The sequence below is a fragment of the Arachis hypogaea genome, chromosome 7 (assembly GCF_003086295.3).
Source record: "Arachis hypogaea cultivar Tifrunner chromosome 7, arahy.Tifrunner.gnm2.J5K5, whole genome shotgun sequence".
NCBI classification, from domain to species: Eukaryota; Viridiplantae; Streptophyta; class Magnoliopsida; order Fabales; family Fabaceae; genus Arachis; species Arachis hypogaea.
Genome location: NC_092042.1, coordinates 76206496 through 76222700, shown reverse-complemented (window position 1 = coordinate 76222700; position 16205 = coordinate 76206496). Strand labels below are relative to the sequence as shown.

Genomic DNA, 16205 nt, shown 5'->3' with positions numbered 1-16205 from the left:
GCAAAATCAAGTTCCTCATTCCATTTTATTTTCTCATGAGCACATTTTTTCTCTTCCATTACGAGTCTTTGGTTGTACTTGTTTCATCCATGATCTTACCCCAGGCAAAGACAAGTTAACTGCTCGCTCTATCAAATGTGTTTTCTTAGGGTACACTCGATTTCAAAAGGGTTATCGTTATTATTCTCCAGCTCTTAATCGTTTCTTCGTGTCTGCCGATGTCACTTTTCTTGAGAATACTCCTTTTTTCTTTGCACCCGACATCACTTCACCTTCCATTACAGAGGTGCTTCCTGTTCCTTACTTAGATGGGCCTCCTATTCCCACAAAACCTCTCCAGGTTTATCATCGCCGCCCACGGCCTGCAGTCCAAGATAACTCATCTCCTGAACCCGTGGTTGAACCGTCCTTGGATCCTTCTTCGGGAGTTAGCAGTAGTCCTCCTATTGCTCTCAGACAAGGTACTCGTTCCACCCGTAATCCTAATCCTATTTATAATTTTCTTAGTTACCATCGTTTATCATCTTCGCACTATGCTTTTACCTCCTCTTTGTCTTCTGTTTCTATACCCAAAACAATAGCAGAAGCTCTTTCACATCCAGGGTGGCGCCAGGCTATGATTGAAGAGATGTCTGCCTTACATTCTACTGGTACTTGGGATCTTGTTCCATTTCCACCTGACAAATCTACTGTAGATTGTTGTTGGATCTATACTATTAAGGTCGGCTCAGACGGAACCATTGATCGATTAAAAGCCCGCCTTGTGGCTAAGGGCTACACTCAAATCTTTGGTTTGGACTATGGTGATACCTTCTCTCCTGTTGCAAAATGGCCTCTGTTCGTCTTTTTCTTTCTATTGCTGCCATTCGCCATTGGTCTCTTCATCAACTTGATATTAAAAATGCTTTCTTACATGGTGATCTCGAGGAGGAAGTATACATGGAGCAACCTCCCGGGTTTGTTGCTTAGGGGGAGTCTTCCGGCTTAGTATGTCATTTACGCCGATCTTTATATGGTTTGAAACAATCCCCTCGAGCTTGGTTTAGTTGCTTTAGTGCTGTTATTTCTAAATTTGGCATGATTCAGAATGAAGCAGATCATTCATTTTTCTCCCGTCATTCTTCCTCCATGACCTCCATATATCTGGTTGTTTATGTGGATGATATTGTCATTACTAGAGATGATCATGAGGGAATCACTCAGTTAAAACAACACTTGTTTGATCACTTTCAGACTAAGGATATGAGAAAGTTAAAATATTTTTTAGGAATTGAAGTGGCACAATCTAATGCTGGGATCTGTATCTCATAGAGAAAATATGCTCTGGATATTCTTGAAAAAATTGGGATGTTGGATTCTAGACCTGTAGATACACCAATGGATCCCAACACAAAACTTAGTCCAGATCAAGGAGAACCTCTTGCAGATCCTGGTAGATATCGCAGATTAATTGGCCGATTGAATTATTTGACAGTCACTTGGCCATATATTTCATTTGCCACAAGTATCCTAAGTTAGTTTCTTGACTTCCCATGCAATAGTCATTGGGACGCAGCTGTTAGAGTCCTTAGATATATCAAAGGTGCTCTAGGAAAAAGGTTTGTTGTATAAAGATAAAGAACATAACCAGATTGTTGGGTATACTGATGCAGATTGGGCAGGATCTCCATCTGATAGACGTTCTACATCTGGTTATTATGTTTTTATTGGTGGAAACTTGATATCTTGGAAGAGTAAGAAGCAAAATGTTGTAGCAAGATCTAGTGCGGAAGCTGAATATAGAGCTATGGCACTTGTCATATGTGAACTTATATGGTTGAAACAATTAGTTAAGAAACTTAAAGTTTTGTGAGCCGAGTAAGATGGAACTGGTGTGCGATAATCAAGCTGCCTTACATATTGCTTCCAACCCTGTGTTTCATGAACGGACCAAGCACATAGAGATTGATTGCCATTTCATAAGGGAGAATTTGCAAAGTGGAGAAATAGTAACAGCCTTTGTCAACTCCAACGATCAACTTGCAGATATTTTCACCAATGCTCTCCGGGGTCCTCGGATACAATACATATGTAACAAGTTTGGTGCATATTATTTATATGCTCCAGCTTGAGGGGGAGTGTTGAATATCAGATTAGAGATATAGGCTGTATATAAGTTATTCTGTTTTGATATAGTTTCTGTTTTTAGATATCTAATTCTGTTGTATCTCCTAGTATTAAGAGATTTTATTTCTGTACCTATGTGTGTGTATATATATATATATATATATATATATATATATATATATATATATATATATATATTGACGCTGGGAGATGATTCTCTCAAGGAATTCATCCAAAACACAATCCTTATCTCACTTCATTCGTGTATTTCAAGTCTTACAGTTGGTATTATATTTCTATTACAAAAGTAAATCTAGAGAAGAATCTAGAGAACCTTTGATAGTGTCATATGCGTGATTAGTACTTCCGAAAACAAAATGTATGTGAAAGTGCAGATTAGTGCAGAATAAGATATCTGATTTTTGCAATTTTGTGGGATTGATCTCTGAAAATGGCCATGCTAAACCTAGTTGATGCTCAATTTGGAGATAGTTTTCCCGAGTTAATTGCGTTGATTATTGATGATGAACTCATGAAGTGCTTCTGTTTCATATTCCAATTAAGAATTAAGAAAAGTGATCATGCGGCATACTCATTCATGATCTTTTTGTTCCATCGCTAAGATTGCCTTTTCTCTATTTGACTAAGAATGCAATTTTTTCATGAAATTAGTACATGAAGTTCTAATTTCTTAAACTATGTTCAAAATCCCTAACATATGCTTTATCTGATTTCTTACTTGTTTTTTATTTCTGATTTGGCAGTGCTATAACGTGCCATTGATAAATCAACCTGAAATATCATTCATCAATGAGAATATGCACTTAGTTTCTTCTCATCTAAACAAATGACACCAAATTAGTCCTTCAAAGACCTTAGGCTTCGTTTGTATACGGGCACGAACTGAGACAGGGACACGGACATGGAGACACAATCATATTTGACAAATGATACATGAACACGGATGTTGTATCCTAAGACACTGAATTAGTGTATTTTGTGTCTTCCTTTACAGGAGAGACACAGAAACACCCATAACAAACAACTTATTTTTTCATCTTTTTTTTTTTCATTATTCTTCCTTCTTTGGAAAGACTTGTCCTCTTTAACTGCAAGAATTTGCGTGGATGGCAAAGGTCAGAAGATTTCAACAAGACAAATGATACTGACAATTAACTGTCACTACCTCTTTTTTGTTGTCTCTCTTTGCAAATCTGGAATTAGCCAAATTTGACTTGCATGCCTACTTCTCCATCCATTTTCAAGTTGGAGTTCGGACTATGCAATGTGTAGCCGATGATTGAAACTTGTTCGGTTCAGCATCCGTCTTCATCTGTCAGTCCTCTGTCTTCACTCAAGCACTTGGAAATAGGAGAAGAAATGGACATAGAAGCAATGCCAATGGAGTGTTACAAAACTTGCGACAAGTTTGATTTGTGTAAATGGGAAAGAGGATCATGATTAATATGGCCTTCACCCTCTACTGAGAATCTCCTTCACACTTTGTGACGATTTGAAGGCTTTACTGGAGCTGATTCACAACCCTTCACTTGCTGAGACATTTTTTGCTTCAAAGTCCTTGCATGAAGGCCCTTACTGATTTACTGGCGCTGTATCTCAGATATTGTGCCTTCTTACTTGCTACACGCCGGGTTAAAACTGAAGATTGGTCAAGGATTGCTCACTTCCCAAACACTATCATAGCAAAAGCTGTATCTTCTGAAGGTAATGGGCCAAAACTGTAAAACTTATAAACTATATTTATGGATTTGTACCTTATAGCTGTATTTATTGCTTACTTCTCTTGGGTTTAACTGCATTATTTTTAAATATGAAATTTTGAAACATAAAGGTTAGGGGTTCTTGATTGCATATTTTCCTTTTTCTTTATTGAATAGGAAAAAGGAGACACCATTACTAATGTTTGAATAATGCATATGGTTAGCTAATGTTTCATCGTAAATGATCTTCCTAATGTTTGTGTTAGCAACTAAGAGAATCCTCACATGTTTGTTGAGTATTGTAATTTATTGTCTAAATGGTACTTGAAATTGGTATGGCGTTGCTGATTCCATTTGGACTATCAATTCCAAAAGTTAAAATAATTTTAATATACTTGATTGTTTGTGTATGATGAAACGAGCAACATATAATGCTTAATCTCAATTCATATGGTTCAATCATGGATGCAGAATACAGCAATTTAACATGGTCCTTGCATACTTTGAGTTCCTAACAACCTCTGATAGTATCATAGTACACACTTGTTTTTTATAGATACTCATTAACTTGCAACTCTATTATGTGTGATAAATACTTAAATAGTACATACTTTTGCAAGAACAGTTATTAAAAACTAATGTGTCAAGCTTTACTAATCTGTGTATTTCTATTTCAAATAATGATTCAGGGCTGCAGAAATTCCTCCTGCTAAAGCCTGCCTACATATATATGTAAGATGACCCTGCAGAAATTTCTAGTGCTTCTGCTGTCAGTGCTAGCTTATGGAGATCCAATACACACAGTTCAACACCTGGACATGTGTTGTTGTTGCTGCTAGTAAAGTTGATTATCAGTTTGTGATTTTGACTTTTCAATTTTGTTGTGTTAGTTTAGTTGAAGTGTTTGAATATGTTATATTATCAAACGTACAGGGAATCAGCCTCTTTATAGAGGAATTAAAGAAATAGAAATAACTAGAAAATAGGAAAGCAGGGAAAAATACTAGTCTAAAATAAAAGAAAGATTTCTAATCATAAAATCTCTAAAATTAAGCTAAACTAAAAAAGGAAAAGATTTATAATTAATTCTATTTACATAAAAGATTCATGAAAGGAATTAAAATTTTGATTTTGATTTGATCTAGTCAACACTCTCCCTCAAGTTGGCTTGAAGATATCATTCGTTGACAGCTTGCTTATTATGCTATCAAAAGTCTTTTTGGATAATTCTTTAGTTAGAACATCTACTAATTGTTCCGCGGTTGGAATATATGAGATGCAAATCTATCATCTTTCAATCTTTTCCCTGATAAAATGCTTGTCAACTTCAACATGTTTAGTTCTATCATGCAACACTGGATTATGAGAAATGAAAATTGTAGATTTGTTGTCGCAATACAACCTCATCGGTGGAGAAATGGAAACAATTAGTTGTAGGATTTTCTCTACCCATAGTGCTTCACATATTCCATGAGCCACTGCTCTAAACTCAGCTTCTGCACTACTTCGTGCCACAACACTCTGTTTTTTACTCCTCTAACTAACCAAATTTTCGCCAACAAAAGTACAATACCCATGTGTTGACCTTCTATCTATGACATTTCCAGCCCAATTCGCATATGTATAAGTTTCTACTTGAAGATATCCATGCTTTTTGTAGAGTAACCCTTTTCCAGACGACCCTTTCAAGTACCTTAGGATTCTAAAGACAGCATCCATGTGTTCTTGACTAGGTGAATACATAAATTAACTTACCATGCTCACAGCAAAGGCTATATTCGGACGTGTATGGGATAAATAAATTAGCCTCCCTACCAACCGCTGATATCTCCCTTTGTTTATTACATTTTCTGGTTCAGCTGGCTTTAATTTTAGGTTAGGCTCTATACATGTTTCAGCAGTTTTACAACCAAGTAATCCCGTCTCTTTAAAAGATCTAGGATGTACTTTCGTTGGTTCATAAAAATGCCTTCCTTAGACCTTGCAAATTCAATTCCAAGGAAGTATTTGAATGAGTCAAGTTCTTTGATTTTAAATGTTTGGGCAAACTTCTTCTTCAAGTCTTTTAGCTCCAAAAAATCATCACCTGTCAGAATAATGTCATCCACATATACAATTAAGATGACAGTTTTATTAGCTGCTGAATGTTTATAGAAAAGTGTATGGTCAGCTTGGCTTTGAGTATAACCAAGTCCCTTCACCACCATTCCAAGTAGTTCAAACTAGGCTCTTGGGGATTGTTTCAATTCATAGAGATATTTCTTTAGTTTGCACACTTTATTCCTCCCTAGTTCAGCCTCAAATCCAGGTGGAAGTTTCATAAACACCTCTTCCTCTAGCTCCCCATTCAGGAAAGCATTCTTTATATCCAATTGATGTAAAGGCCAATTGTAATTCACAGCAAGAGATAAGAGAATCCGCACAGAGCTGAGTTTGGCAACTGGAGCAAAAGTCTCTCGATAGTCTACTCTATAGGTTTGTGTATATCCCTTAGCTACTAACCTAGCCCTATACTGCTCTATGCTTCCATCAGCATTGCACTTGATGGTAAAACCCACCTACAGCCAACCAATTTTGTATTCTGTGGCAGATCTACAATCTCCTAAGTTTTATTCTTCTTGAGTGCATGCCACTCTTCCATCACTGCTAATTTTCAGTTGGGATTATCTAGTGCTTCCTCTATGTTTCTAGGTTCAAACAGATTTGTAATTTTAGAAGTAAAAGCTCGATGCTTTTGAGAGAGATTTTGGTAAGAGACATAATTGAAAATAGGATGATTGGTGCTGATTTTGAGTACCTTTTTGGTGTAGGTTCTGGTTTCTTTTCTAAGGGCTATTGGCAAGTTATTATTAGAAGTGACAATTTCAGATTTACCTAGAAGTTCCTGAAGTACTACAGTTGGGCCGTCCTCCGGGTTTTCAGATTGGGTTGGTGCAGAAATGATGGGCTAGTCTCTAGTCTTCTTGGGATATTTTCGAACATAATACCGAAGCTCCTTTTCAGATTGTGGTATTTCTTTTCCTATTTGAATTCCAACTAATTCTGGCACAATTTCAGAATTGGTTTCCAAATATTGTTTTGCAATTGTTTCAGAATTTACTTGATTAGTGAAAGTTGTATCCTCAATATGTAAGATAGGAGTGGGTAAGGGTTTATGGAAAAAAATTTCTTCCCTTAGACTCTCTCCCTAAAGAGAATTTTTCTGAAAAAATGTTTCATGTTCCAAAAAAGTAACATTCATACTTACATGAAATTTCTTAGTGTGTGGATTGAAATATTTATGACCCTTTTTACTTAGAGAATAGCCAATAAAAATACATTTTTCTGTCATTAGATCAAGTTTACTTCGATATGAAGGTGTATGTAAAAACACAGTGCAACCAAAAACTTTTAAAGGTAAGTTAGAATGCAACTTAAATGCTGAAATTTTCTTTTTGGAAGTATCCAACAGTGTGCAGTAATTTGACACACGTGTGGGCATTCGATTTATGAGATAGGCTGCTGTTAGGACAACATCTTCCCATAAATACTTTGGAACATTACCCTCAAACATAATGGCACGTGCTAGTTCAAGAAGATGTTTATTCTTCCTTTCAGCAATGCCATTTTGTTGGGGTATATTGGGACATGTAGATTGATGATGAATACCTTTCTTTTGAAGAAATTCATCAAGATTTTTATTAAAGTATTCAGTGCCATTATCACTTCTTAAGATTGAAATTTTTGTGTCAAATTGTTTTTCTACCATTGTTGAAAAATACTGAAAAATTTTAGAAACCTCAGATTTTTCATGCATGATGTAGATCCAACATAGTCGTGTGTGGTCATCGATAAAAGATACAAACCATTTTTTTCAAATTGAGTTGTTATTTTTTATGGACCCCATACATCACTATGAATCAAGTGGAAATGTTTAGATACATGATAAGGTTGAGAGTAATAAGGAGCACTATGACTCTTTGAACGAATACAATTTTCACATTTAAGTAAGGAAGAATCAATATTCTTAAACAAACTTGGAAACAAATGTTTGAGATATGGAAAACTAGGGTGTCCTAGTCTATTGTGCCAGAACATTATTTGGTCCTTTATAGGCATAGAACTTATACCACTAAATCCTTGAGCTATTGTATCCTCTGAGATATCCTCAAAATGATAAATCACATTCATCATCTTAGCACTGCCAATCATCTTTTCCGAGGTCCGGTCCTGAAAAATACCATGAGTGTCAAAAAATGTTACAGCACAATTGGAATTCTTACAGATTTTACTAATAGAGAGAAGATTACAAGAAAGCTTTGGTACATGTAGGACATTTCTTAGGTCAATATTTTTGGACAGTTTAATTGTACCTTTTCCAACAATAGATGAAAAACTACCATCAGCAACTCTAATTTTCTCATTTTCAAAGTAAGGAGAATAAGTTTTAAATAAAGGGGAGAGACTAGTCATATGGTCAGATGCACCTGAATCGACAATCCATAGTGCATTCAAGTTTGAAGTGTAGTTAAGGGACATAGGAATACTGAAATTACTTGTTTGAGCCAAAGAACCACTAGGAGTACTAGACACAGAACTGAAATTTAACAGCCTTATGAGCTGCTCAACCTGTTCCTTATTTAATGATGATTTTTCAGCCTCATGAGCAGTTGGAGTAGAGCGTATTTTGGAACCAGGTTTGCTGTCTTTAAGATGTGCTGGTTTTCCATGAATCTTCCAGCAGGTTTCTCGGGTGTGACGAGATTTATTGCAGTGTCACACCAAAGATTGGAGGTGTGCTTCTGATTTGATGAACTTTTAAGTGCAGCAGGTGTCGCTAAGGTAGTGTTTGATGGAGAGACAAAGACGGAAAGACTGAGACTAAGAGACAGAGACTAAGAGACAGAAATTGAAATAAATCTCAGTATTCTGTTTGGTGCAAAGTGAGAGACAAAAATTGAAACAAGAATGAAATTCTAATTTATTTTGTACAAAAGGTAAAATTGAAATTATTTAATTGAAATGGAGGTATTTTAGGTATAAAATGTTATTAAAGTTTCAGTCTCTATCTCTAAAAATTTTAGTCTCCTGTGTCCCTACTTTTTGGAGGTACTGAAATACTAAAATTTTGGAGATAGAGACAGAAATTTTAATACCAGTCTCTGAACCAACAAACATAATATTGAGTCTTAGTCTCCCAGTCTCTGTCTCAGTACCTCAAAACAAACGCTACCTAAGAGTACATTAGACTCCAAAGAAGTCTGTTCAGTTTTGCCTTTCCCCATCATCACAGCTCTACGAGTTTTCTCTCTTCTAACTTCAGCAAATACTTCTCCAATTGAGGGTAGGATTGCTCTTCCCATAATTCTGCTACGAACTTCATCTAGCTCCACGTTAAAGGCCTGCAAGAAACTGGAATATCCTTCCTTCTTCCACTGTTTGTTGGTGGTGTTTGGCATCAGCGGCTGAATTTCACTTGTAGTTATTGAAGTGGTCAAGATCTTGCCACACCCGCTTCAATGTGTGGAAATATTTGGTGACATTGTCTCTCCCTTGTTGAATTTCTCTAGCTTTTAGAGTAAGTTCATAAATTTGGGATTTATTCCCAAGATCAGAGTACATCTCCTTGACATTATCCTACAATTCTTTGACAGTGGTATAATACATGTAGTTACTGCTAATATCCTCCTCCAATGAGTTCACCAGCCATGTCATCACCATAGAATTTTCGGTATCCCACACATTATATTGCGGGTCAGTGATGTTAGGCTGGCTTCGCTCACTGGTGAGATATCCAATCTTCCTTCTTCCACGGATATACAGTTGAACTGATTGAGACCACCTAAGGTAGTTTGACCCATTGAATCAAAATGTGGTGATCTGAACTGAATGGGAGTCACCACTAACTAGTACTCATTGCTCATATTTGAAATCTGATGGAGTAGGAGTGGTGTTCTCCTTCTGTTCAGGATTAATGACTGAGGAACTGTCAGCCATAGCTATAAATCAGAGACACAGTGCAGAGATCCTGCTCTGATACCAAGTTGAAGTGTTTGAATATGTTATATTATCAAACGTACAGGGAATCAGCTTCTTTATAGAGGAATTGCAGAAATAGAAATAACTAGAAAATAGAAAATAAGGGGAAAATATTAGTCTAAAATAAAAGAAAGATTTCCAATCATAAAATTCCTAAAATTAAGCTAAACTAAAAAAGGAAAAGATTTATAATTAATTCTATTTACATAAAAGATTCATGAAAGGAATTAGGAAATTGATTTCGATTTGATCTAGTCAACAAGTTTCATTCCAATGCTATTGTTTGCAGCAGTAGGCATCATAGAAACTTGTTTTTATTTTCTACTGTTGTAATCGTAATTGATGTATTGATATCTGAAGTTGTGCTGCTGTGGTTGGCAGATACCCTATTATGGTGTGGTAAAATCATTTGGTTGAACTTGTCAATTCTATAGAGTAAGAGTAGTACATACCATAGTCTAAAAGTAGCGAAACAGCTCTATTAGGATTTTGTCATCCTCAAATAGGTGTGCAGAAAGATTGGGGAGCAGTGAAGGAGAAGAGAGATGTAAAATTATTATGTTGTGTGATAAGTGTATCAATAGTATACATTTTTAGTGAGTTGGCAAACTTATAAATAATAGAGTAAATAACTATTATGGTACCCTTGAGTTTGATTTTGGCACAAAAGACACCCCACATTTGTTTTTGATAAAATGAACTCTCGAATATCTATTCTATTTGATAAAATGGCCTATTTATTAACTCATTTTGTGAAGAGGAGCAGATATTTGAATGTTTGTTTTGTCAAAAACAAATATGAGAGTCATTTTTATCGAATTTTTCAGGTATCAAAATGACTATTTTTTTCTAAATAATAATATCAATAAAAACTATCCTTAAAAGAAATTATTTTATTACAATTTATTTTCAAATACAGATTTATGTTTAATATAATATGTTAGTATAAATTTCAATATGTTAGTATCGATGTCTTTTTCAATTTATCCATAACTATTATGTAATTTAAAAAAGGAAAGAAAAGAAGTTTATATTATAATTGAAGTTTATTATCTTTTTGTTAAAAGCTCAACTCATGAGACATGCAATTAAAGTTGCTGGAGGTGTTATCCAGATTTGAGGAACATATCACTTGGTGATGCAGGTTCAAGATGTCTGATATTTACAGATATGTCATATGCTGGTGCTGACCAAAATTCATGCTGGAGAAGTCTTAAGCTGAGGTGACAAGCGAATTAGAGAGAGAACTTCTAGGATGTAACAAATCTAAAAGAATGTTAAAACGTTGTTGTATCATCATTAAAATTCAATGAATGTAATTTCCAATGCTCATTTTGTCAATTTAATTGTATCATCTTAACCAATGTTACTTAAGCTAAATAAATTGGCAACAGTATGTGGTTTATTGCAGCTGGGTTTCTATACTACCAGCTTCTGAAATGTTGAACGGATAATTTTGAAATTTATTCATGAACATATAACCTGAAAGTGCAATCAGTGGCAAGTTTCCTGTAAGATTGATTCCTCAGCTTCTGAATTTATCAACAAGTTTCCTTTCATCTGTTTGGAATATTTAAGGATACCTGAAAATTGCAATGAAATGCAAAACTCACTCAAAGTCTTTTTGGTTGATTCATCCTTCTTGCTAGTAGGAAGTCGATAAGGTAAAATAATAAAGAAATGGTGGCAAAAAGAGTCTATACTCTATAGTATACAATGCAGTCCAAAGTTATGGCAATGACATTAAATTAAAACATCTTAATTATTGTAATCTGTGGGTCCCATGTGATACAAGACGACAAGCACAGACGGAACAACATTTCTGTTTCCACCAAAATCAGCATTCAATCAAACTCAGACACCATTCATTCATTTGCACATTGTATCCAAACTTGTAACTTCACAGTTTCTGCTGTCTTCTGTTTCTGGCAATCGGAACAAGAACAAGAATGCAAGCATCACTTGCATGCTATTCACGTCCACATGGAAACCCACTTGTCAAACTCAATCTCCAAACATCATCACACACCACCACCAACAACTATAACCTCCTACCATCAATCACTTCACACACACCAATCTCTCTTCCCATGAAACTCCAACCTCAGATTCTTTTGAGCCCTTCCCCTTTACTTCCCAAGCCAAAAGCAAACAGAACTTTGAGCTCCAAAGTTGGTCCACTTGGTTGCGGCATTTCGTCGAACGGGTACGGTGCAAGTGGGAAGAGGAGTTTGAGGGAGTGGGTTGAGTTATGCGGCGAGGTACTTTCAACTGCGTTTCCTTTGTGGGTGACGATTGGGTGCGTGTTGGGATTGGTGAGACCCAGTTCCTTCAATTGGGTCAGTCCAAAATTAAGCATTGTGGGACTCACCATAATCATGCTTGGTATGGGTATGACTCTCACTCTTGATGATCTTCGTGGTGCTCTTGCTATGCCCAAAGAAGTTCTCTCTGGTTTTCTGCTTCAATATTCGGTTCGTTTCTCTGTCTTCTTGTAATTTCGACTCTCTCTCGCGAGATTTTTCTTTTTCTTCTTACGGTGAAATAAAATCAAAATTTTAAATTTTCTTTTCTTTTCATTTATTATTATTATTATTATTATTATTATTATTATTATTATTATTATTATTATTATTATTATTATTATTATTATTATTATTATTATTATTATTTAGTGTAGGATTGGCTTGTTTGTTTTTATTACGCATCAAACTCGTTAAAATAAACTTTACCCCAATCAAACATTCCCCCCATAGCAGAAAAAGATAGGGACAAAACAGATAACACTTGGATCAATAAAAGCTTATTGATATAATGCAATGAAATGTTTTGCTGCTGCATTCATTTGAATCCTACTGACATATACACATCAAAAAGTCATATCTAATTTTCATACTAATTCATGGTACACATTCATTCATTGATTTATGTCTGGCAAGTCTTAAGCTTGAGGGAGTATGAGCTTCAAAACACTTAATCAAAAGTTGTGAGTTTTGATTTCAAAAGAGGAGTCTTTGATGTAATCACTCTTGTGCTTGCTTAGCTTGTTGGTGCTGTCTTTTGAGTGAAATTCTGTTGTTTAAGCTAACATTTAACTTGTATCTTGGAGACATGATCATGCATATTACAAAGTGCTGTAATTTTGCAAGATATATCTGTAAAATTGAAGCAAAGAAGCTTTGTTAACATTTGAAGCAAATGAAAGTATGTAGGTGTGCAGAAGAAAATAATAATAATAACAACAACAACAATATGATAGCAGAGCTCTCAAAGTCAGTGTTATGCAATTATTTAATAGGCCAACAATATGATAGCTTATTTTGAGGATCAACCACGTAAATAATTCATTAACTCTGTGTTTTGTTCACAATCATATATACTGAAATCAATTTTCAATGATTTAATTTTTATTCTGGATCCCTAGACTAAAAAATTTCACAATAAAACAATGTGTGAAAGCTAATGAGATCATTATTAGAAGCACTACCTGAAGGTCCTCCAACTTTAAATCATCAGATTCATAGCCCTCACCAATGACATCTCAACCAATCTTTCCTTTATCATTGACACCTACATGCATTCAACGGATCCCACACCTCTTTATCACTGCTTCCTTATTATCTCGTGTTCGATTCTCTCAGTTAAAATTCTTTGTTTTCAGTTTTTCCTCTCACATTCTAAATCAGAAAATATTTTCGTAAACGAGATGGAAATTTTGCATTCTAGACCATAATGATGCTTTCTGCTTGGTGTGAATTGTTTTCAACTTTCAGGTGATGCCATTATCTGGATTCTTTGTAAGCAAACTCTTAAACCTTCCATCACATTATGCAGCAGGTTTAATATTAGTTGGCTGCTGCCCTGGTGGTATGAATTTTAATTAACGTGCTCACTCTTCTATGATTTTTATCCACATTTTTTAGCTATTTCAATCAATCTTTCATTGTTGCAGGCACAGCTAGCAATATTGTTACATATCTTGCACGGTATATTGATTCTTAGAACTGTCATTCCAATTAATAATTTTTATTGATCTTATGAGCTGTGTGATCTGATGAACTATTTGTTTTGTTAGTGGAAATGTGGCCCTCTCTGTGATAATGACAGCTGCAAGCACTTTATCTGCTGTGGTTGGTATATATAAATCTTAGTCCTCTCTTTGTTATCTTCTCCTTTTAATCTTGATGATTTAATGAAACAAATAATGTAATATGGATATGAAAATGTGTTACCATTTAAGTTCTTTGTAAGTTGATCAATTAGTCCAATTGTTGTAGTTTAAAAGGTTTAATAATCAACATTCCTATATAATTGTAAAAATGTATTTAATTCAACCAAAAATGTTTTGTGGATTATTTCTCAAGCATTATTTACATTACCTTTTAATCAAATTAGATACATGATGAATTGATGATGCATACAAAATCCTGTGTCATGCACATGATGTGGCATTCTAATCTTTTTGAGCTTATTCAATTATTCAAAACTCAACATTGCAGGTCATGACTCCTTTCTTGACAGCCAAACTTGCTGGTAAGTATGTAGCTGTGGATGCAGCTGGTTTGTTGACTTCAACATTGCAAGTATGCTTTCCTTGTAATGGCCGTCTCTGTTTCCAATTTATGGCAATGCTCTTTTCTCATATTCGGTCTCTTTTTTCTGCACAGGTTGTGCTCTTACCTGTATTGGCTGGTGCATTTCTGAATCAGTACTTCCAACCTCTTGTTAAGTTAGTTTCTCCTCTAATGCCACCCATGGCTGTAGCAACTGTTGCGATTTTATGTGGAAATGCAATTGCTCAGAGTTCTTCAGCTATCCTTATGTCCGGTGGACAAGTAGTTTTAGCCTGCATGCTTCTTCATGCTTCCGGTTTTTTCTTTGGATATGTACTTGCAAGAATGCTCAAGTTAGACGTGTCATCGTCACGAACCATATCAATCGAGGTTGGCATGCAGGTAAAGTTGGTATTCGCTAACTGATATTGATTTCATTAAGGATTACTGCAACTTCACTCTGAATTTGCTCGATTTCACATGGACTTGTCCACCTTTATTGCAGAACTCGGTGCTTGGAGTTGTTCTAGCTACTCAGCACTTCGGGGATCCCCTAACTACAGTACCATGTGCTGTTTCAAGTGTGTGTCACTCAATCTTCGGTAGTATTCTTGCTGGAATTTGGAGACGCTCGTTGCCAGCTGAGATGAAGGACTGAAATTTCTAGCTGGTAAATCTTTTGGCTGTAACAAGGATTGATTCATTGTTAACTTTTAAAAGCTTCAAGCCGTCGACGAGAATAGAACCTTAGTTGTCAAGCTCAATGTTCTTCAGTAATACTATTTTGAATTAACTAGCAACTAGTCAAATTTCTCATCCAAATCTGCTTCAGTGTTTTGGTTTATACAATCATTGTGTAGCATAATAAATGGTGATAAGTGCTTCGATTGCTTAGTTGCATAGATAGCTGTATAAGATCAAAGATTAAAAGCAAACTTGGCATTCATATGCTGAAGTTATCATCCTCTAGATAAAGTAAACTTGATTTGAAAAGCCATATGCATATGCAATGTTTTCCTCCTTTTATTACTATAACAATTATATTCATAAGACCACCCTTGAAAAAAAAATTATAATTCATAAGACTAGAATTACATATTGTTCCGAGGGTTACCTGAAACGTCGATTTGGGCCTGAACGTGAGGTCTAAATCCTTTTGTATAGCAGCGTCTGACTTGTTGATGTCGAGGTGCCGCATGTCCGAGCTTTTCGTGAGAAGGTGGGGGTGGTACCTGCAAGAGACTCCGATACTTAAGTTAGCGAGGGTTTTAGACAGGTTTTTAGTAGATCAGAGCGTAAATTATACCTGAAGGTGTCAGTGTATTTATAGTAGAACGTTAACCACATTTGTTGAGTAGTTCCACTTTTATGGGTGGATGATCGTTCCCTTTATCATGGGAGTTGTTGAGACCTGTCTTTTAAGGAAGATAAAGATAGTGAAGAAATTTGCGGAGGCGGTTACTTCCCTGGGCAAGCAGTGCAGGGCTCCTTTCATGGGGTCTGTCCTCTTTAAAGAGGTTGGGTACGGGTTAGAAGCCCCCTTCATGGATTGCGCTTTTATTGTCATTGGGCGTGACTTTAGTTATTGGTTTAGAGTATGAACAGTGCCCCTACTTGAGTCTTAAGTCTTTTAAGAGGTTGGACTCAAGCAATTTGTGGCATCTGCTTTGACGTCGGGTACCCCGCCTTCCAGAGATCGAGTATTCGATGTGTTCTTGAAGTTTTGAACGTTACACTCTTTGAATGGGAGTCTAATTTGGCGCAGCAATTTTCTTGAATGACGTGCACGTCTTTAAGAGGAGTTAAC

The 16205-nt window shown here is 35.7% G+C and overlaps 1 protein-coding gene across 1 annotated transcript; it reads left to right on the top strand.

Moving 5' to 3' along the window:
• The first annotated feature begins 11794 nt into the window (after positions 1-11794).
• LOC112703517 (probable sodium/metabolite cotransporter BASS1, chloroplastic) lies at positions 11795-15300 on the top strand. Its single transcript, XM_025754991.3, has 7 exons — positions 11795-12319; positions 13619-13712; positions 13798-13831; positions 13921-13975; positions 14345-14428; positions 14513-14800; positions 14904-15300. The coding sequence occupies exons 1-7, from the start codon at positions 11795-11797 to the stop codon at positions 15054-15056; spliced, it is 1233 nt and encodes a 410-aa protein (XP_025610776.1). The 3' UTR covers positions 15057-15300.
• Positions 15301-16205: the final 905 nt, after the last annotated feature.

Excerpts from the sequence above, each read along its gene's own strand:
- LOC112703517 (XM_025754991.3), top strand. The coding sequence starts at position 11,795 with ATGCAAGCATCACTTGCATGCTATTCACGTCCACATGGAAACCCACTT. Across the intron at positions 13,713-13,797 it reads AGTTGGCTGCTGCCCTGGTG|GCACAGCTAGCAATATTGTT; the intron begins GTATGAATTTTA and ends TCATTGTTGCAG. Across the intron at positions 13,976-14,344 it reads CAAGCACTTTATCTGCTGTG|GTCATGACTCCTTTCTTGAC; the intron begins GTTGGTATATAT and ends TCAACATTGCAG.